Source organism: Somniosus microcephalus, chromosome 1 (genome assembly GCF_052327205.1).
Source record: "Somniosus microcephalus isolate GS21.2 chromosome 1, FLI_Smic_1.0, whole genome shotgun sequence".
In the NCBI taxonomy this organism is placed as follows: Eukaryota; Metazoa; Chordata; class Chondrichthyes; order Squaliformes; family Somniosidae; genus Somniosus; species Somniosus microcephalus.
The window spans coordinates 15,142,380-15,165,525 of record NC_140987.1 but is presented as its reverse complement, the minus strand read 5'-3'; the positions used below and the strand labels follow the sequence as shown (position 1 = coordinate 15,165,525).

The 23,146-nt window shown below is 49.5% G+C and overlaps 1 protein-coding gene across 1 annotated transcript in view; it reads left to right on the top strand.

The window, feature by feature from the left end:
• The window catches only part of egflam (EGF-like, fibronectin type III and laminin G domains), a 190,728-nt gene that overhangs the window by 27,196 nt on the left and 140,386 nt on the right, over nt 1–23,146 (top strand). The window contains exons 5-6 of the mRNA XM_085968609.1: nt 1,534–1,651; nt 3,990–4,125. Of these exons, the coding sequence (XP_085824735.1) occupies nt 1,534–1,651; nt 3,990–4,125 (254 nt within the window). The remainder of the gene's footprint in view (nt 1–1,533; nt 1,652–3,989; nt 4,126–23,146) is intronic.

Here is a 23,146-nt window from a genome sequence, read left to right as displayed (position 1 = left end):
GTGTTTTGCAGTATGTGATGTCCAGGTGTTTTGCAGTATGTGATGTCCAGGTATTTTGCAGTGTGATGCCCAGGTGTTTTGCAGTGTGTGGTGTCCAGGTGTTGTGCAGTGTGTGATGTCCAGGTGTTTTGCAGTGTGTGATGTCCAGGTATTTTGCAGTATGTGATGTCCAGGTGTTTTGCAGTATGTGATGTCCAGGTGTTGTGCAGTGTGTGATGTCCAGGTGTTTTGCAGTGTGTGATGTCCAGGTGTTGTGCAGTGTGTGATGTCCAGGTGTTTTGCAGTGTGTGATGCCCAGGTGTTTTGCAGTGTGTGGTGTCCAGGTGTTGTGCAGTGTGTGGTGTCCAGGTGTTTTGCAGTGTGTGGTGTCCGGGTGTTTTGCAGTGTGTGATGCCCAGGTGTTTTGCAGTGTGTGGTGTCCAGGTGTTTTGCAGTGTGTGATGTCCAGGTGTTGTGCAGTGTGTGATGTCCAGGTGTTTTGCAGTGTGTGATGCCCAGGTGTTTTGCAGTGTGTGGTTCCTAGGTGTTGTGCAGTGTGTGAAGTCCAGGTGTTGTGCAGTGTGTGCTGTCCAGGTGTTTTACAGTGTGTGGTGTCCAGGTGTTGTGCAGTGTGTGGTGTACAGGTGTTGTGCAGTGTGTGGTGTCCAGGTGTTTTACAGTGTGTGGTGTCCAGGTGTTGTGCAGTGTGTGGTGTCCAGGTGTTTTGCAGTGTGTGGTTCCTAGGTGTTGTGCAGTGTGTGGTGTCCAGGTGTTGTGCAGTGTGTGGTGTCCAGGTGTTTTGCAGTGTGTGGTTCCTAGGTGTTGTGCAGTGTGTGATGTCCAGGTGTTTTGCAGTGTGTGATGCCCAGGTGTTTTGCAGTGTGTGGTGTCCAGGTGTTGTGCAGTGTGTGGTGTCCAGGTGTTTTGCAGTGTGTGGTTCCTAGGTGTTGTGCAGTGTGTGGTGTCTAGGTGTTTTGCAGTGTGTGGTTCCTAGGTGTTGTGCAGTGTGTGGTTCCTAGGTGTTTTGCAGTGTGTGGTGTCCAGGTGTTGTGCAGTGTGTGGTGTCCAGGTGTTTTGCAGTGTGTGGTGTCTAGGTGTTTTGCAGTGTGTGGTTCCTAGGTGTTGTGCAGTGTGTGATGTCCAGGTGTTGTGCAGTGTGTGCTGTCCAGGTGTTTTGCAGTGTGTGGTGTCTAGGTGTTTTGCAGTGTGTGGTGTCTAGGTGTTTTGCAGTGTGTGGTGTCCAGGTGTTTTGCAGTGTGTGGTGTCCAGGTGTTGTGCAGTGTGTGCTGTCCAGGTGTTTTACAGTGTGTGGTGTCCAGGTGTTGTGCAGTGTGTGGTGTCCAGGTGTTTTACAGTGTGTGGTGTCCAGGTGTTGTGCAGTGTGTGATGTCCAGGTGTTGTGCAGTGTGTGGTGTCCAGGTGTTGTGCAGTGTGTGGTGTCCAGGTGTTTTACAGTGTGTGGTGTCCAGGTGTTGTGCAGTGTGTGGTGTCCAGATGTTTTGCAGTGTGTGGTGTCCAGGTGTCAAATTGAAGTTCTTGTATTTCTTTGCACAGGAGATGGTAGTCGGGAGCCTGAAGCCAGGGACCAGGTACCGCGTGTCAGTGAGAGCGCATGGCGTGGCGGGGGAGGGGAGGCCGAGCCCCCCCAAGGATGTGACCACTGTGTCTCAAGGTAGGAGTCCCCACCTAGTATTCACAGCACCAAAAGAGACCTTTTCACCCAATAGGTCAATGCCAGTGTTTATGCTCCACACGAGCCTCCTCCCACCTTACTTCATCTCACCCTATCAACGTAGCCTTCTGTTCCTTTCTCCCTTGTGTACTTACCTAACTTCCCCTTAAATGTGTCTTAAATTTATAATTTGTCATTCTATTCGCCCCCACCACCTGCGGATCGCCCCAGCGGACCGTCCGATAGTACTGGCGGCAGAGCCTGGTCCATTTTGAGCGGCCGGGGCCTCATTAGCATTCGGCCGGTGGGCTCCGGACCACCAGCACGGTCTCCGGGCCGTGAGAAGGTAGATCCACGTGGGAGGGGGTGTTCTGGTCTCGGAATGGGAGGTGGTGAACCCGAACTGGCACCGGCCCAGGCTGGTTTTGTGGACCCCAGGTGAGCACTCCTGCTTCTCCCAAGGTGTCAGCTGTGGCTCAGTGGGTAGCACTCTCTTTCGCTTCTGAGTCAGAAGGTTGTGGCTTCAAGTCCCACCCCAGAGACTTGAGCACATAAAGCTAGGCTGACGCTCCAGTGCAGTGCTGAGGGAGCTCTGAACTGTTGCAGGTGCCGTCTTTTGGATGAGACATTAAACCGAGGCCCCGTCTGCCCTCTCGGGTGGACGTAAAAGATCCCACGGAACTATTTTGAAGAAGAGCAGGGGAGTTTTCCCCGGTATCCTGGACAATATTTATCCCTCAACCAACATCACTAAAACAGATAATCTGGTCATTATCACATTGCTGTTTGTGGGAGCTTGCTGTGCGCAAATTGGCTGCCGCGTTTCCTACATTACAACAGTGACTACATTTCGCAAAGTACTTCATTGGCTGTAAAGCGCTTTGGGACGTCCTGAGGTCATGAAAGGCGCTATAGAAATGCAAGCCTTTCTGAAACCCACAGCAACAAACACAAATGACCCCGTCATCTGCTCTTCAGTTGGAGCACCGGGCGGAGTGTTTGAAGCTCCTGCTCCCCACGCCGCTGCCCTGAAATGGCAAACGGGCACCAGTTAGGCTGGCGCTCCGGCTGCCTGCTGATTGGTTGGCCCAGGTGGAAGGTTGCCACAACAACAGTGACGGGTGGGGGGGAATGGGAGGTGGGGCGGCGGGGAGGGGAACGGTAAGTCGTTCCCCATCGTTTATGGGACTGCTAATCGCCCTGTTACAGCCGGGCAGGAGGTCCCAGAATCTACCCCTGTGAATTATTAGGCTGCCACCGGCCAATCCAGTCAGTGCGGCATGAACCTTGTTTTTCAACTTGAATGGAACAGATGGAGGTGGATCAATTGGTGCACTGATGGCTCTGTTGACAATCGCACAGCCTCGGTGGAGCTTTCTGGGGCATTTTATTGCATTAAAGCTTACGAAGTGAGTATTGACATACTGCATCAGCCAATCAGTTGGAGGCAGGGTGGGGCATGACATATGGCCTGACTTACAGTCATCTACTTTACAGCAAACAGAGTCTATTTTACACAAACAGAATCTTTTTTACAGCAAACAGAATCTATTTTACAGCAAACAGAATCTATTTTACAGCAAACAGAGTCTATTTTACAGCAAACAGAATCTATTTTACAGCAAACAGAATCTATTTTACAGCAAACAGAATCTATTTTACAGCAAACAGAGTATTTTACAGCAAACAGAATCTATTTTACAGCAGAGTCTATTTTATACAAACAGAATCTATTTTACAGCAAACAGAATCTATTTTACAGCAAACAGAGTCTATTTTACAACAAACAGAATCTATTTTACAGCAAACAGAATCTATTTTACAGCAAACAGAATCTATTTTACAGCAAACAGAATCTATTTTACAGCAAACAGAATCTATTTTAATGTAAAGTGAGTCTATTTAAATAGAGTCAGTATGAACTACAGCAAACAGAACTCATGACCGACACTACAGCAACGTCTCCCGATAAAAGCAGACTGATTTCTCCAGCTAGTTGCAGTGTGTGGAGGGTAGTTACATAATACAAATGATGTGCATAACATCAATCCCAGTCACTGACAGCAGTGTGGTCTCCGGGGGAGATTGACAGGGGAATTACCCAATCATCTCCAGTCTGGCCGGGACTTGTGCCACTCTATGCAGCCTAAAGTTTACTGTTGAAATGGATATGAAAGGATTGTATTAGCACTGGAAGCCCTTCCGTACTTCATTGGACCTGTTGGCTTTAATTCTAAAAGTTGAAGGGAGTTTGCCAATTAAACCAATGCAGTTGGCAGAATTTCCTGGCCTCCGTCTGGTTTGGTAATGAATGGTCTGCCCGTCTATATTTTCACAGCTCGGTGCTTACCCCCAGACGCCCCGTCTAGACCCGAGGCCGCAGCCGTGTCAGACTCGGAGGTGGCGTTGTCATGGAAACCAGGGGCGAGGGCAGGGAGTTCGGCGCTGCTGTACTACATGGTGGAATATACCCGGTGAGTGTTGGTCAGAGACCAGAGTTGTCATGTGCTTGGGGAGCTGGCTATCCAACGCGACGGCTGTTTTGAACCGAGGGATCATAGGAACAGGAGGAGGCCATTCAGCCCCTCGGCCCTGTCCCCGCCATTTCAATTAGATCATGGCCGATCTGTATCTTAGTTCCATCTACCCACCTTGGTTCCGTAACCCTTGCCTAACAACAATACATCAATCTCGGTTTTGACATTTTCAATTGATCCCCCCAGCCTCAACAGCTGTTTGGGGGGCGAGAGTTCCAGATTTCCACTCCCCTTTGTGTGAAGAAGTGCTTCCTGACATCACCCCTGAACGGCCTGGCTCTAATGTTAAGATTGTGCCCCCCTTGTTCTATATTGGTTAACAAGCAATCAAACCTTCAGTTCTCGAGAATGCTTTTCCTGCAGCTCATTATCTGACCCTCGCTGCTGTAAATTGGTGACTTTAATGGGGCGGCTTGTGCACAGGGGGAAGGTTTATTCAGGCACCGACTGACTGCAATTGGAGCCCTTTGAAATCTGCCCTGATTATGGGAGGATGCACTGAAAGAAGCCATTGTGAGTTCCTGGCCAGGACAGTCCAATTAACAGGCTCCGAGAGATTTTCACACAAAGCCATACTGCCCTCTGGTCAGACAGGAGCAAGCAGGCAGACACCACTCACTGTTTATAGAGGCTCCCCTTTCACCTCCCCCGCCCACCCCCCCCCCCCCCCCGCGGCCTCTTCCTGTCCCCTACAAGAAGGAATAAACAGAATTCCTCACGGCCTAAAGGAAATGCGTTTTTTTTAAAGCAATATCCCTGCTGCAACATGCAGGATATCCCAGCATTGTCTGCCAGGGTTGTCTGACCCTGAACTAGCGTCGTTCCCAAGGATAAACCTCCTCAGGATTCTTCTCCAAAACACCTGTAGGCCCTAGGCTCCCTGGTAACCCACGGTTACTCACTGGCTCCCTCACGAGGTCCGAGGCTCTGTGCAAGGCCTTGCTGGAGTCCCGGACTCCAGAATTCTGCTGCGAGCCGCCCATGTGGGGCCACGTGACCCGATACCCGGGATCGGCCACCTCGAATTCAAAGGTGCCGCCCGAGAATGGCCACCAGGCTAGCAAAGGGGGCAGGCTCTCTGGGTCACCCCAGCCTAGGCCCCAACAGCCCAGGTTAGGGAAGGGGGGCGCGAGGGAAATCCGGCCAGGCTTCACCTGTCCGTTGGAACCCTGCGGACATTGGACAAGGTTGGGGGGCCGCTCGGTTGTGATGCTTTCCACAGTTGAACAGCTGGCCAATAAATACAGGCCATGAGGGGCCCCAGTTTCCGCTCTTGCTCTGTGCTGTGTCAGTGAGGTAGGAACACTGTGACTGGACAGGTCTGTTAGATACACACAGGGGAGTTCAGTTACTGACTGGACCACCAGGATTCTTTGGTAAGCGAGGAGGGGGAGCAGGGGGTCTATTGATTTGTTTTTGCAGTTCTAATGATCTCATGATGGGGGGAGGGGCAGAAGGTGACGATACCCTCCTCACTGCTGAATTTGGCAGTGCCACACTGGCCCAGGACTCAAAGCTGTTACCCAGGGATGGGGGGAAAGGGGAGGGAGGAGGAGAGGAGGGGAAGAGGATGGGGGGAGGTTGAGAGGAGGGGAGGGGGGAGGGGGAGGAGAAGAGGAAGGGAGGAGGGGAGGTGGGGAAGGCGGAGGAGGAGAAGGGAGGAGGGTGGGGGGGAGGAGGGGAGGGGGAGGAGGGAGGAGGGAGGAGGAGGGTGGGGAGTACGTGTGGGAGGGAGGAGGAGAGGGGGAGGGGGAGGAGATGGGGAAGGAGGAGGAGGAGAGCACGGGCGGGGTGAGGGAGGAGGGAGGCGGGCAGGGAATACGGGCGGGGGGGGAGGGGGAGAGGGGGAGGAGGGAGGCGGTCGGGGAGTATGGGTGGGGGGGGAGGAGGGAGGAGGGCAGGGAATATGGTTTAATTGCCGCGTTTGGGAACATTTCCCTGACAGTGAGGTGTTGAGCAGCAGTGAAGGGGTTAACAGAGGGTTTGAAAATGTGCGATGGTGGGGCTGGGGAGGAGGTTGGAGCTGATCTGGGATTTTCCCTCCCCTCTACCTGATCTGCCATATGCAGTGCCGGGATGGAGTGGCCGGAAGGATGGTCTCTGATTGCCTTCTCCCGGGAGAGTTCTCCTTGATTACTTGCACATGGGATATTCTGAGCAGAAAACTCCACGGAGTCTCCCAGTCCACTGGCCTTCCACTCCCAGCTCCTCCTCCTTCTCCTGCTCTTCCTTACAATCAGCAAAACATTTCTTTCCCTCTCCCCATCCGCCCACCACCCCCCCCCCCACCCAACACTGATGGTTCATCGGGGACCCTCCGATACATTCCCCACATGCCCATTCCTCCACGAGTCAGCTTAAGACAGTGAGCGCTGATTCGCTGGGCTAATCCACCATGTGTGGCATCACAGCCCAACACAATCTTGCCCTCCTCTTAAATGAGCATAGGAACAGGAGGGGGCCATTCAGCCCCTCGAGCCTGTTCACCATTCAATGAGATCATGGCTGATCTGCCACCTAACTCCATCTACCTGCCTTTGGCCCATATCCCTGAATACCTTTGGTTAACAAAAATCTATCAATCCCAGATTTAAAATTAACAATTGATCCAGCATCAATTACCGTTTGCGGAAGAGAGTTCCAAACTTCTGCCACCCTTTGTGTGTAGAAGTGTTTCCTAATTTCACTCCTGAAAGGTCTGGCTCTAATTTTTAGACTGTGCCTCCTAGTCCGAGAGTCCCCAACCAGTGGAAATAGTTTCTCTCTCTCGACCCTGTCTGTTCCCCTTAATATCCTGAAAACTTCGATCAGATCACCCCTTCACCTTCTAAGTTCCAGGGAATACACCCCTAGTTTCTGTCATCCCTCCTCGTAATTTAGCCCTTGGAGCCCAGGTATCATTCTCTGATTGGCAGAGTTAGCGTCGGCAACTCTGATTGGACCGTATTCCGGGATACTTCATCACATGACCTCCCGCCACTCATGCTCCACCCACCGGTCGCCCGGCTCATCAGTCAGTCAGTCAATAATGGCAGCTTCAATACCCACAATCCTTTGTGGTCCAGAAACCCCTCTATCCATCGCCAGTCCCGGAGGGTAGAAAATGCCCCAGAGGATTTTTTTTTTCTTCGTCCGCACGGCTCGCCGGAGCGTCCGGGCGATGAATCCTTAATTCCGGGAGACTCCAGGAGAATCCGGAAAGCTTGGCAACTCTAGGCAAAGTCCGCTGGAGCCCTGGGACCCCCTCCCACCCCCGGGGCCAGTAGTGGCTCCCCCCATCTATTGTCCCGACTCGGATTAGCAAACCTTCCGCTACGACGCAGGCTGTTGCTTTTATGTTTGGCCTGCTGCTAACAGGTACCAGGACCCGCATTCTCTTTAAGCTGTGAGGCCGGGCAGCGCTCCAGGGGTTCCACGCAGACTTTCGAACGGGCCCTGTAGCCCGTTCTAGGGCTGTGTGGCCAAAAAAATGTTAACATTGGGTCTAATGAGAGGGAGGAACTGAATGAAATCAGTATTTGTAGGGAAATGGTGTTAGGGAAATTGACGGGATTGAAGGCCGATAAATCCCCAGGGCCTGATAATCGACATCCTAGGGTACTTAAGGAAGTGGCCCTAGAAATAGTAGATGCATTGCTGGTCATCTTCCAACATTTGATGGAATCTGGAACAGTTCCCATGGATTGGAGGGTAGGTAATGTTACCCCACTATTCAAAAAAGGTGGCAGAGAGAAAACGGGGAATTACAGACCTGACATCGGTAGTGGGGAAAATGCTAGAGTCCATTATAAAAGATGTAGGGCCAGAAATTCCAGAACGGGGCTTGCAGCGCGTGCAAGCCCCGTATTTGCACTTACCCCGCGCTCCTGCCGATCAGCTTCTGGGACGCCTGAACTTGGAGAAATAGAAAGCACATTCCCGGGCAGCGTATGACGTCACGCCGCCCAGGAGTGCAGCCAGCGCGGACCCAGGAGCGTGCAGTGTAAGTGAGACACGCCCCTTGAGGTCTCAGTTTCACTGGACACGCCCCCAATGTTTCTGTCAAGCTGCTTTGCTTTTTTACATGCAAAGCAGCAGTTTAAATAGGTTTTTGGAAGTTTTTTGAAGATTTTGGTAACTTTTATAAACTTTTTAAAATGTTTACATTATTTTGAGTAATCTGAAGTAGTTTTAAAGAGAATTAAAGCAATTTAAAGACTTTTAAAAGCCCTAAAAGAATTTTTTAAATTCCATTTATTTATTTAGCAATGTCGTCGTCGTACGTGTCTTCACACTGTTCCCTTTGGGGAACTGTATGAAGTGGTGGAAGGATTTATGGCCGTGCTTAACGCTCATTCCGTGACCGTAACCATCTTTGAACCAGCCATTAGGGCGGTTAGTCCTATGGCGGGAGGGTTTTACGGGCTCCCACAAGCTATACAAGGAGGGGGGGCCACCCACACCCACGGACGCAAATATCCCATTGGATGTCAACCCAGAATTTAGAGCCGGAGCTCCGACTCCACTTGCCGGGACTGTCTGGAGCGGGGTTCGAAGCCCTACCCGGATCTGGCCCAGCGGCGAGGATCCTACCGCTATGACAAACGCCCAATCCGATTAGCAACGTGAAATGGCAGCATAGGGCTCCAGTCACGGGGAGGGAAAAGGCGCAGGAAACGTATGGGTGTCACCTTTTGTGCGGAGTGGGCCTTTTGCGTAGCAGTAAGCATCCCCGCCGCTGGGCCAGAAGGAGTAGGGTTTTGAACCCCACTCCAGACAGCCCCGGCAAGTGGAGTCGGAGCTCCAACTTTAAATTCTGGGTGGACATCCAGCGGGATACTTGCGTCCGTGGGTGTTGGTGGCCCCCCCCCCACTCAGATGGGTTGTGGGAGCCCGTAAAACCCTCCCGCCATAGGACTAACCACCCTAATGGCTGGTTCAAAGATGGTTACGGTCACGGAATGAGCGTTAATCACGGCCATAAATCCTTCCACCACTTCATACAGTTCCCCAAAGGGAACAGTGTGAGGATTCGTCCGATGATGACCTCTTGCGCAATGCACCTCCTTGGGCCCTCAGTCGCAGATGCGAGGGGGCAAGTCGTGCAAGTGTTAAATTTTTTATTTTATTGACATGTAAAATGTTGGCCCAATAATTCCCTTCCAAATGCGCTAGTACGGTTGGGGTACTTACGCATCTGGCCGGATGAAATGCCGGTTTTCAGCATGCACAGTGCATGTGGGGAAAACCGGCATTTCCTGTCCTCTGAACGAAGGGGTTCAGAGGCAGAACGCGTGCGACTGCACATGCAGCGCGTGCGCAGTATAATTCGCCGCTTTCATTAATGCTTTCAGTGAGGTCCAGTCATTACAACTTACACATGAAAAAAGCATGGGTACAGTTGCTACAGAGGCTGCGGAGGAAGATATTTCTTATCGTGGAACTTCTGAAAGTATGTATGTCTGTATATATTCCTTTGCGTGTTATGTATATATTCCTTTACTTATGTGTATGAATGTATTATTTAATTATGACTTTCAGAGAAAGTAACTTATTGGAAAATCATAATTAAAAACATACATTCATAGTAAAGGAATATAAAACATACATTCATATACGTAAAGGAATATATGTGGACATACATACATAACTCATTCTCACATTCCATTCACACAGCCACAATTGCTCCTTCTACCTACCGTTCTGAAAACCCTTTAAAAAAAAAAAATTTTTAACTTTAAAACTTTCCCAAACAAAAATATTGCATTTCAAAAGCTCCACGATAAAATATATCTTCCTCCGCAGCCAATGAACCACTTTACACTTGCTTTTTTTCAGTGTAACTTCTAAGGACTTAACCTCACGGATTTCATGAATGAAATCCACGAAGTTCACTGCGCAAGCGCTGCCTGTGCAGTCGCACGCGCTCGAGGTCTGGAAATGCCGGCGTTCCCCGCATGCGCTGTTCATGCTGAACGCCGGCATTTCCAACGGCCAGAAGCGTGAGTAAGCCGACCGTACTCACGCTTCTGGCCTGGAATTTCTGGCCCGTAATAGCAGAGCACTTGGAAAACAGTGACAGGATCGGACAAAGTCAACATGGATTTACAAAAGGTAAATCGTGCTTGACTAATCTACTGGAATTTTTTGAGGATGGAACTGATAGTATAGATAAGGGAGAACCAGTGGATGTGGTGTATTTGGACTTTCAGAAGGCTTTCGATAGGTCCCGCATAAGAGATTGGCGTGCAAAGTTAAAGCACGTGGGATTGGGGGTAAGGTACTGACTCGGATAGAGAAAGGGTTGGCAGACAGGAAGCAAAGAGTTGGAATAAACGGGTCTTTTTCCGAGTGGCAGGCAGCGACTAGTGGGGAACCACAGGGATCGGTGCTAGGACTCCAGATATTCACAATATATATTAATGATCTAGACAAGGGAACTAGATGTAATATCTCCGAGTTTGCAGATGACACAAAGCTGGGTGGGCATGTGTGCTGTGAGGAGGAAGCAGAGAAACTCCAGTATGATTTGGACAGGTTGGGTGATTGGGCAGATGCATGGCAGATGCAGTATAATGTGGAAAAATTCAAGGTTATCCACTTTGGTGGCAAAAACAGGAAGACAGATTATTATCTGAACAGCAATAGATTGGGAAATGGGGAAGTGCAACGAGACCTGAGTGGCCTTGTGCACCAGTCGCTGAAGGTAAGCATGCAGGTGCAGCAGGCGGTTAAGAAGGCAAATGGTCTGTTGGCCTTCATAGCGAGAGGATTCGAGTACAGGAGCAAGGATGTCTTGGTGCAGTTGTACAGGGCCTTGGTGAGACCACACCTTGAGTATTGTGTGCAGTTTTGGTCGCCTTATCTGAGGAAGGATGTTCTTGGCATGGAGGGAGTGCAGCGAAGATTCAGCAGACTGATACCTGGGATGGCAGGAATGACGTATGAGGAGAGATTGGGTCGATTGGGCTTATATTCGTTAGAGTTTAGAAGAATGAAAGGGGATCTCATTGAAACTTATAAAATTCTAAAAGGACTAGACAAACTAGATACAGGAAGGGTGTTCCCAATGGCGGGGGAGTCCAGGCCTAGGGGTCACAGTCTAAGGATAAGGGGTAAGCAATTTAGGACTGAGATGAGGAGGAATTTCTTCACCCAGAAAGTGGTGAACCTGTGGAATTCTCTACCACACAAGGCAGTTGAGGCCAATTCATTAAATATATTCAAGAAGGAGTTAGATATATATCTTAAGGCTAAAGGGATCAAGGGATATGGGGAGAAAGCAGGGACAGGGTACTGAATTTGGATGATCAGCCATGATCTAATTGAATGGTGGAGCAGGCTCGAGGGGCCGAATGGCCTACTTCTGCTCCTATCTCCTATGTTTCTATGTTTACAGGGAACATTAACTGAGACCCATCACATGAGGCGGGCCTCCTAAGGTCCTGACTGTGTGCACCTTCCCCTAGATGATGGGGTGGAAAGGTCTGTGACCAGAACGTCAAGTCCTGATTTGAAGATGGAGAGATGCAGCAGCAGAATCTACCTGAACAATAGGACGCGCGAGGAAGGAAGGTTTAGAAAAGAAAAAAAAAGAACTTCCATTTATATAGCGCCTTTCATGACCACCGGACATTCCAAAGCACTTTACAGCCAATGAAGTACTTTTTAAAGTGTAGTCAGTGTTGTAATGTGGGAAACATGGCAGCCAATTTGCGTACAGCAAGCTCCCACCAACAGCAATGTGATAATGACCAGATAATCTGTTGTGGTGATGTTGACTGAGGGATAAGTATTGGCCAGGACACCGAGGAGAACTCCCCTGCTCTGCTTTGAAATAATGCCATGGGATCTTTTATGTCCACCTGAGAGAGCAGACGGGGCCTCGGTTTAACGTCTCATCCGAAAGACGGCACCTCCGACAGTGCAGCACTCCCTCAGTACTGCACTGGGAGCGTCGGCCTGGATTTCTGTGCTCAAGTCTCTGGAGTGGGACTTGAACCCAGAACCTTCTGACTCAGAGGAGGAATGCCATGACAGTACGGAGACACAGGAACTGAGAGGATTGTGACGCTGGCTGGTGTGACTTCCATGGGTCTCTGCATGTGGTAAACACAGCCTTGGGCCCACGCAAGGGATTCTCTCTGTCTACTACTCTCTCGTCTCCAGTGTATGCAGTCTGGGGACAAGGAGGAAGGGGGGATCTATCAGCTTATTAACACACTGCTTAACTGTTTAATTCTTTCTACCATCTGTGTGTCATTTTCTTCCAATAAATTTAACTCATTCGGACGTTAAACGATGCTGACAGATTGGTGTCAGTGGTGCTAGTCACAAATGATCGTCTTTTCCCGCGACCCTTTCCCTCTCCCCTCCCCCCCCCACCACACATGGAGCTATTTAGACTGTTCCGCCTTTTGTTTGTTCTCTTTGTCCAATTTTTAATGTCAAACATGAATTGAGCAATGTGAAGATAATTACAGGCTGGAGGCTCCTTCGAACGTTTTAATGGAATTAAAGAGTAGGCCATAGATTGGAGCACTGAGCTGAGTAAATCTGCTTTTCTCTCTCACTTGCTCTCTCACAATCACCCCCTCCATTCTTTCTTCCCTTTCTTTTTCTTCTTCTTTCTCTCTGTCTCTCTCTTTCCTCTCGATCTTCATTTCTCTGTCTTTTTCCCTAGTTTTCTCCCCTATTGCTTTCTCTGTCTCTCTCTCTCTCTCTTCCATCGTTACTTCTTTCACTCTCCTTTCTCTCTCTCTCTCTCGCTTTTATCCCTCGAGCTCTCTCCATCCGCATATCTCCCAATGCAGCTGATTTCAATCAGATATTTAAGTGTTGGAAGGAAGCGGGAGGTTAAGTAGATGTCAGAAGACAAGTGGATGTTGAATTCTCTTTTGTAACCAACTTCAAGCTGCCAAGATCAGTGGAGTAGGTTAATAATAGGGGAGAGTGTACATGGGCTGTGGGAGGAGATTAAATGGGTGGGTAGATTCCATGATAGGGTAGAGTGTACATGGGCTGTGGGAGGAGATTAAATGGGTTGGTAGAGTCTATGATAGGGGAGAGTGTACATGGGCTGTGGGAGGAGATTAAATGTGTGGGTAGAGTCCATGATAGGGTAGAGTGTACATGGGCTGTGGGAGGAGATTAAATGGGTGGGTAGAGTCTATGATAGGGGAGAGTGCACATGGGCTGTGGGAGGAGATTAAATGGGTGGGTAGAGTCCATGATAGGGGAGAGTGTAAATGGGCTGTGGGAGGAGATTAAATGGGTGGGTAGAGTCTATGATAGGGGAGAGTGTACATGGGCTGTGGGAGGAGATTAAATGGGTGGGTAGAGTCCGTGATAGGGGAGAGTGTACATGGGCTGTGGGAGGAGATTAAATGGGCGGGTAGAGTCCATGATAGGGGAGAGTGTACATGGGCTGTGGGAGGAGATTAAATGGGTGGGTAGAGTCCATGATAGGGGAGAGTGTACATGGGCTGTGGGAGGAGATTAAATGGGTGGGTAGAGTCTATGATAGGGGAGAGTGTACATGGGCTGTGGGAGGAGATTAAATGGGTGGGTAGAGTCTATGATAGGGGAGAGTGTACATGGGCTGTGGGAGGAGATTAAATGTGTGGGTAGAGTCCATGATAGAGGAGAGTGTACATGGGCTGTGCGAGGAGATTAAATGGGTGGGTAGAGTCCATGATAGGGGAGAGTGTACATGGGCTGTGGGAGGAGATTAAATGTGCGGGTAGAGTCCATGATAGGGGAGAGAGTACATGGGCTGTGGGAGGAGATTAAATGTGTGGGTAGAGTCCATGATAGGGGAGACTGTACATGGGCTGTGGGAGGAGATTAAATGTGTGGGTAGAGTCCATGATAGGGGAGAGTGTACATGGGCTGTGGGAGGAGATTAAATGGGTGGGTAGAGTCCATGATAGGGGAGAGTGTACATGGACTGTGGGAGGAGATTAAATGTGTGGGTAGAGTCCATGATAGGGGAGAGTGTACATGGGCTGTGGGAGGAGATTAAATGGGTGGGGAGAGTCCATGATAGGGGAGAGTGTACATGGGCTGTGGGAGGAGATTAAATGGGTGGGTAGAGTCTATGATAGGGGAGAGTGTACATGGGCTGTGGGAGGAGATTAAATGGGTGGGTAGAGTCCATGATAGGGGAGAGTGTACATGGGCTGTGGGAGGAGATTAAATGGGTGGGTAGAGTCCATGATAGGGGAGGGTAGAGTCCAGGATAGGGGAGAGTGTACATGGGCTGTGGGAGGAGATTAAATGGGTGGGTAGAGTCCATGATAGGGGAGAGTGTACATGGGCTGTGGGAGGAGATTAAATGGGTAGGTACAGTCTATGATAGGGGAGAGTGCACATGGACTGTGGGAGGAGATTAAATGAGTGGGTAGAGTCCATGATAGGGGAGAGTGTACATGGGCTGTGGAAGGTGTAGTGTCCGTGTGTAGATATAGACACTGAAGACAGGAGTTGGTTCATAGGTATTTGCTAAGCAAGTCTGGGGGGGGGGTTTCTAAAGGATATACACAATACACAGGCTTATATAGCCCAAGTGGCAATTACCGGCATTACGCACACCTGGGGCTCTTAAAGGCACATACACCATAATTGCTCTTAAAGGCACATACACCACAATTCCTCCCCTTCTAGCTAACTAGTACATCATATTTTAAGTAATTATTAATTACATGTTATATGCAAAATAATATACATTGCTGTATTAATTAATTATAAGTTAGTCTCTCAGGAGGCTTCCTGACTCGGTCCGGATAACGCCTCGGGGGTGTAGTAGTTTCTGGTGGTGTAGTAGGTTCTTCTGGCAAGGCTGATTTGGCTTGAAGGCCAGTGTGGGGTTCATCGGGCTCCAGTACCACCGGATCGGAGGTAGATATGGGTATCTCTACTTCATCGTTAGATGTATAGAGTGGTGGTGTAGGTTGTCCCTTTTCAGGTGACTTGATGATTTGGTCAGCATGGCGCCTTATTATGCTGTCTCCGATGTCCACGGTATACATCAGTGGTCCTAATCGTGTGCAGATAGTTCCAGGCTGCCATTTCTCGGTACAGTAGTTCCGGGCCAAAGCCGGTTGGCCTATCTGGAAGGCCCTAGTTGGCCTTTCATTCATGCCCTGAAACTGCCAGTTCTCCACGTCCCTTCGGATGTTGGGCTTGACCAAATCCAGCCGGCATCTTAGGTTTCTATTGTAGAACATCATGGCGGGAGTTTGGTTAGTAACCATATGCGTTGCATTCCTATATGCAAATAAGAAGTTATCCACCTTGTGCTGAAGTTTTATGTCTTCATTACCCATGGCCTTGACGGCCTTCTTGAAGGTCTGGACAAACCTTTCAGCCAATCCATTGGTGGCGGGATGGTATGGGGCGGACGTGTAGTGCTTTACCCCATTGTTCTTTAAGAACTTTCTGAATTCTTCGGACACAAATTGCGGTCCATTATCAGAACATATCTGCTCCGGCAGCCCATTCCTGGCAAATGTGGTCCTTAATACTGTGATGGTTTTTTCTGTGGTGGTGGAGGACATCTTTATTACCTCCGGCCACTTGGAGTGTGCATCAACTGCGATTAAGAACATTGAGTCCATAAATGGACCAGCAAAGTCGATGTGCACCCTTTGCCAGGGAGATGAGGGCCACTCCCATGGATGTAGAGGGGCCTGTGGCAGAGCATTTTGGACCTTCTGGCATCCTAGGCAGCTCTTGGTCATGTCTTCGATGTCTCCATCGATACCTGGCCACCATACAAACGCCCTAGCTAGGTTCTTCATTTTCACTCCACCCAGATGCCCCTCGTGAAGCTCCTTTAGCACTTTATCCTGGAGTTTGGGTGGAATCACCACTCTGGATCCACACATCAAGGTTCCTCGGCACACTGACAGCTGTTCTCTTCTTTGCGAGAATGCTGGCAACAGTGGTTCGCCATGTGCTGGCCATCCCTTCACTGTTAAATCGTAGACCCGTGAGAGAGTAGGGTCATTTCTTGTCTCCCTTTCAATGGCAGAATTTGTCACCGGTAGACATTCCACTATGGTAGAGTGGAATATCTCTACTGGGTCTACTGTAGGTGCCTCTTCTATCGTTGGCAACGGTAGGCGTGATAAACCGTCAGCATTCCCATGCTGTTTTGACCCTTTGTATTCAATGTTGTATTGGTGTGCCCCTAGAAAAAGGGACCACCTCTGTAGTCTTTGTGCCGTCATAATGGGGACACCTTTTTTAGGGTTGAATATGGAGATGAGGGGTTGATGGTCAGTCAGCAAGGTAAATTTTTGTCCGTGTAGGTAATGGTTGAATTTCTTCACTCCCCATACCAGGCTGAGTGCTTCCCTGTCTATCTGGGCATAGTTACGCTCAGCTGAGTTCAATGAGCGTGACGCAAAAGCTATCGGCCGTTCCGAGCCATCAGGGAATCTATGGGACAATACCGCTCCTATGCCATATGGGGATGCATCGCACGCCAGTCTGATTGGTAGTGATGGGTTGTAATGAGCCAAAATGTTCTCGGATGTGATTAAGTCTTTACATTTATGGAAGGCACGTTTACAGTCTTCGTTCCATTTCCAAATCACTCCTGTCTGTAGAAGATCATTAAGAGGGTGTAGAATAGTTGATAAGTTCGGTAAAAATTTATGATAGTAATTTATTAATCCCAGGAATGACCTTAATTGTGAAACATTTTCAGGTGCTGGGGCTTTTATAACTGCTTCAATTTTTCAGGTGACTTATGCAACCCTTCCTTATTAATTATGTGGCCACAATATGATATCTGATTTTGGAAAAATTCGCACTTGGGGCAATTTGCTCGTAGGCCCCGTTCTTTCAGCCTAGTGAGCACCTGCTCCAAATTGGCAAGGTGCTCGTTGTCATTTTCTCCTGTTATAAGGATGTCGTCTAGGTAGCATTGAGTCCCCGGAATCCCTTGCAGGACTTGCTCCATAGCTCTTTGCCAGATAGCTGGAGCTGATGCTATTCCAAAAATCAGTCGATTGTACTGGTACAGGCCTTTGTGTGTGTTTATTGTGAGATACTTTTTAGAGGTCTCCTCAACCTCCATCTGTATATATGCCTGTGCCAAGTCAATTTTTGTGAAACGTTTCCCTCCGGATAGTGAGGTGAAAATATCTTCTATCCTCGGAAGAGGATACTGTACCGTGTGAAGGACCGAGTTTACAGTCACCTTAAAGTCCCCACAGATGCGAATTTTTTTCTGTTCCTCAGAGTTATTTTTCAATGTTTTTTTCATGGCTGGAATGATGGGTGTTGCCCATTCGCTCCAATCTATTTTGGATAATACGCCTGCCTTTTCCAAATTCTTCAGCTCTGCCTCGACTGCCGGACGTATTGCGTATGGCACTGGTCTTGCCTTAAAAAATTTTGGAATTGCTGTATCTTCCACTTTTATTGAGGCGGTGATGCCTTTCAAGGTTCCTAGTTTCTCTTGAAACACTTCTTTGGCGTTGGCCAAGATGTCTTTTAATCGTTCAGGTATGATGTCATCATTGTTTTTTTCCTTACTGGTCACCGTCAGTGCCTGAATGGAGTGCCAGTCTAAACGTATCTTCCTTATCCATTCACGTCCCAACAACGGTGGACCACCATCTTGTAGAATGTATAAATACAACTTTTGTATTTCTTTGCCGTTGTATACCACAGGCACCCTTATTTTCCCTTTGGGGTAGACTTTCTGCCCCGTATATGTTTTTAAGATAATGGATGTGTCTTTTAGAGGTATATGCGAAAATAGCCTCTCGTAATCTCGTCGATTTATTACGGTTAGAGCTGATCCTGTATCTAGCTCCATTTTAACTGGGGACCCTGCTATTGTGAGGGTAACCCAAATGGTTTGGTAATCCTCTTTGGCAAGTACATTATGTAATTTGAGACAGCTTAGTCTCTTGTTTCCGGAGTCGCTATCGCTATTCTGGTCTTCGGAGCTATTGTCCGTCATCATTTGTACCTTCCTGTACTTTTCTTTATTGATTTTTTGTTTTCTGTCAGTGGATTTATTTTGTCCAGATTGGCATACCCCTGCAATGTGTCCAATCTTACCACATTGCCTGCATGCTTTGCCCTTGAACCAGCAGTCCCTCTGGTTATGGGTGGATCTGCCGCAGCGATAACATCTTCCGAACTCCTGTGTCATTTTATGGGTGCCGAAGTCCTGTGTCTCTTGTTGTATCTCTGCAGCTCCTTTTGCTGCTGCTTCGTATGATACAGCCATACTGAAAGCTTTGTCCAATGTTAAATCTTTTTCAGAAAGCAGTCTTTTTTGTGTTCCTTCACTTAAGAGACCGCAAACAAATTTGTCTCGAAGATAATCCGATAGTCCTGCTCCGAATTGGCAGTACTTTGATAGCTTTCTTAATTCGGTTAGGTAATCAGCGTTACTTTCATTCTTGTGTTGATTTCTCTTGAAGAACTTGAATCGTTCCGCTATCAGCAGCGGTGTTGGGTTTAAATGCTCCTGCAGGATATCAACAATTTCTTTAAAAGTCTTGTCCTTTGGTTTGGCTGGAGTGATTAAATTTCATAACAGCCCGTATGTCTTCGTGCCCATTAAGTTCAGAAGTACTGAAGCTTTTTTTTCATCTGTTATTCCATTTGCAGTGCAATAAACCTCTACTCTTTCCACGTATGCGGTCCAATCTTCTATTTCGCCATCAAAAGCCTCAATATTACCAGATTTAGGCATTTCAGAAAAGATATGGCGCTTCCCGCGCTTTTTTTTTTCTCTGTGTAGCAACGATATGGCGCTTCCCGCGCTTTCCCGCCGCTGCTACCGATAACAATGCTGTTTTACTGTGGTTTCCGTTTATTCACTGTTGGAGACTCGTTCCCGACGGAGGTCTAAACGCTGACCTGCTTGCCGCGCCGGCCGTCTCTCGAGTGCACCCTCCCAGTCCGTTATTGCTTGCCTCCGATTTCGCTGCCTGTCTCAGCTGTAGAGCCCGCCGCTGGAGCTCCAGCCTGATGCCCAGGAAGGATTAGCGCAGCACCTGTCACCAGCTTGGCCAGCTGGTGAAACCACAGTTTCTCTTACTTCCTTGAGTCTTCTGGACGCTGGAGGAATCGATGTCCTTGAGGTGCTGCCAAATTGCAGGTAAGTCCGTTTCCACTTCGTCGCCACTGTAGTGTCCGTGTGTAGATAAAGACACTGAAGACAGGAGTTGGTTCATTGGTATTTACTAAGCAAGTCTGGGGGGGGGGGGTTTCTAAAGGATATACACAATACACAGGCTTATATAGCCCAAGTGGCAATTACCGGCATTACGCACACCTGGGGCTCTTAAAGGCACATACACCATAATTGCTCTTAAAGGCACATACACCACAGGAGGAGATTAAATGGGTGGGTAGAGTCCATGATAGGGGAGAGTGTACATGGGCTGTGGGAGGAGATTAAATGGGTGGGTAGAGTCCATGATAGGGGAGAGTGTACATGGGCTGTGGGAGGAGATTAAATGGGTGGGTAGAGTCCATGAGAGGGGAGAGTGTGCATAGGCTGTGGGAGGAGATTAAATGGGTGGGTAGAGTCCATGATAGGGGAGAGTGTACATGGGCTGTGGGAGGAGATTAAATGGGTGGGTAGAGTCCATGATAGGGCAGAGTGTACATGGGCTGTGGGAGGAGATTAAATGGGTAGGTAGAGTCTATGATAGGGGAGAGTGTACATGGACTGTGGGAGGAGATTAAATGAGTGGGTAGAGTCCATGATAGGGGAGAGTGTACATGGGCTGTGGGAGGAGATTAAATGGGTGGGTAGAGTCTATGATAGGGGAGAGTGTACATGGGCTGTGGGAGGAGATTAAATGGGTGGGTAGAGTCCGTGATAGGGGATAGCGTACATGGGCTGTGGGAGGAGATTGAATGGGTGGGTAGATTCCATGAGAGGGGAGAGTGTGCATGGACCGTGGGAGGAGATTAAATGGGTGGGTAGAGTCCATGATAGGGGATAGTGTACATGGGCTGTGGGAGGAGATTGAATGGGTGGGTAGATTCCATGAGAGGGGAGAGTGTGCATGGACCGTGGGAGGAGATTAAATGGGTGGGTAGAGTCCATGATAGGGGAGAGTGTACATTGCCTGTGGGAGGAGATTAAATGGGTGGGTAGAGTCCATGATAGGGGAGAGTGTACATGGGCTTTGGGAGAAGATTAAATGGGTGGGTAGATTCCATGAGAGGGGAGAGTGTGCATGGACTGTGGGAGGAGATTAAATGGGTTGGTAGAGTCCATGATAGGGGAGAGTGTACATGGGCTGTGGGAGGAGATTAAATGAGTGGGTAGATTCCGTGATAGGGGAGAGTGTCCATGGGCTGTGGGAGGAGATTAAATGGGTAGGTAGAGTCTATGATAGGGCAGAGTGTACATGGGCTGTGGGAGGAGATTAAATGGGTGGGTAAAGCCCATGATAGGGGAGAGTGTACATGGGCTGTGGGAGGAGATTAAATGAGTGGGTAGAGTCCATGATAGGGGAGAGTGTACATGGGCTGTGGGAGGAGCCAGTTTGATGGGCTGAATGGCCTTTCTTGTTCTTATGGAAGCTGGAATATTCTAGGATTGGGGAGGCGTGGGGGAGAGGGGTGGTGGGTGTGAGGTGGGGGGGAGGGGGCGGGGAGCAGTTGGCCCCGAGAGTGGGTGGAATGCTTCGCCCTGCAAGTTTCTCTCGTAATACTTGAACTGCTATTCTTGAGCAGTTATGAAATATAAGAGGACGATTGTGCATTCTTCACGGTCTGCTCGAAAGCTTCGAGGACTACGGTGGTTGAAAGAGGCCGCCTGTTTTTGTGATTGACCCCAGCCCTCCAAAGGAGCCGTCCTTCAGCAGAATCTTTTACTGTTGGAGAACTGTTGGCATGCAACCTTCAGAATCTCAAACCGCCGGCCCTACAGGAAGTGAGGGACTGCAGCGCGTGACATTCCCAACACTGACCCTTTGTGTTTATGCTAAAACAAAAAATAAAAATACAGCCATGAACTTGAAGTGGAAATAATCAGTGAGGCTGTTGCCCAGTTAAGTTAATCAAGGAGCTTTGTCGCACCGACCTCTCCAAATTCAAAACTTCGTCCCTCCCTCAATGTCCCCTCCCACCATCTCCACCCTCCATCTCCCCTCCCTCCATCTCTCCTCCCTCCATCTCTCCTCCTTCCATCTCTCCCCCCTCCATCTCTCCCCCCTCCATCTCTCCTCCCTCCATCTCCCCTCCCTCCATCTCCCCTCCCTCCATCTCTCCTCCCTCCATCTCCCCTCCTTCCATCTCTCCTCCCTCCATCTCTCCTCCCTCCATCTCCCCTCCTTCCATCTCTCCTCCCTCCATATCCCCTCCCCCATCTCTCCTCCCTCCATCTCCCCTCCCTCCATCTCTCCTCCCTCCATCTCCCCTCCCCCATCTCTCCTCCCTCCATCTCCCCTCCTTCCATCTCTCCTGCCTCCATCTCCCCTCCCTCTATCTCCCCTCCCTCCATCTCCCCTCCCTCCATCTCTCCTCCCTCCGTCTCCCCTCCTTCCATCTCTCCTCCCTCCATCTCTCCTCCCTCCATCTCCCCTCCTTCCATCTCTCCTCCCTCCATATCCCCTCCCCCATCTCTCCTCCCTCCATCTCCCCTCCCTCCATCTCTCCTCCCTCCATCTCCCCTCCCCATCTCTCTTCCTTCCATCTCTCCTCCCTCCATCTCCCCTCCTTCCATCTCCCATCCCTCTACCTCCCCATCCTCCATCTCCCCACCCTCCATCTCCCCTCCCTCGATGTCCCCTCCCACCATCTCCCCTCCCTCCATCTCCCCTCCCTCCATCTCTCCTCCCTCCATCTCCCCTATCTCCATCTCCCATCCCTCTATCTCTCCTCCCTCCATCTCCCCTCCCTCTACCTCCCATCCCTCCATCTCCCCTCCCTCTATCTCCCCTCCCTCTATCACCCCTCCCTCCATCTCCCCATCCTCCATCTCCCCTCCCTCCATCTCCCCTCATTCTATCTACCCTCCCTCCATCTCCCCTCCCTCTATCTCCCCTCATTCTATCTACCCTCCCTCCACCTCCCCTCATCTCCCCATCCCCATCTCCTCTCCCTCTATCTCTCCTGCCCCCATCCCCCCTCCCCATCTCCCCTCCCTCCATCTCCCCACCCTTGATGTCCCCTCACTCCATCACACCTACCTCCATCTCCCTTCATCCCATCTTCCCTCACTCCATCTTCCCTCCCCCATCTCCCCTTCCTCCATCGCTCCTCCCTCCATCTCCCCTCCTCTGGCAGTCTAAGTCCTTTTATAACTGAATTTTGATGTCACCTCAACAGTACTCTTTAATTTACTCACCTTCTCTCCTACTCTTTTCAATCTTGCTTTTGCCCTGGGCTGTGACTCTTGGTCCTCCTATTTGTGTTTCTCAATAGAAAAGTTCTGGGCCTGTCACTGCTCTGAGGGATTCTCTCTCTCACCTTCCCGTGGAACCAGTCAAGTTAACAGCACAGAAGGGGGCCTTTCAGCTGGCTCTTTGCTAGAGCAATTTGAACCTAATTCAACTCTCCTGCTCTCTCCCCATAGGCTCACCTCATTTCCATATTTATCCCATTTTCCTTTAAAAGATACAACATTCAGTGACACAACCATTCCCTGTTGCAAAGCATTCCACGCGACAACAATGTTGTAACATTCCATTACCCTGCCCCCAACACTCTGCCGATACTTTCCTGAGTTTTAAATGGTCCAATCCCCCTCAGTATCAGGGTAATGTAGTGTGTTGGCCATGTTACTGACATAGTAATCCGGAGGCCTGGACTAATAATCCGTAGAACGTGAGTTCTACACGTGAGACCCAACACAATCGTCGCTAAGCAAAAGGAAAAATATCTGTCATATTGGACAGAAACAACAAAAACCCAAAGCAAACTCAATTGCTACTTGGCCCTAAACAGACAATACAACATGGCTGATTACCTGACCATGGTAAAG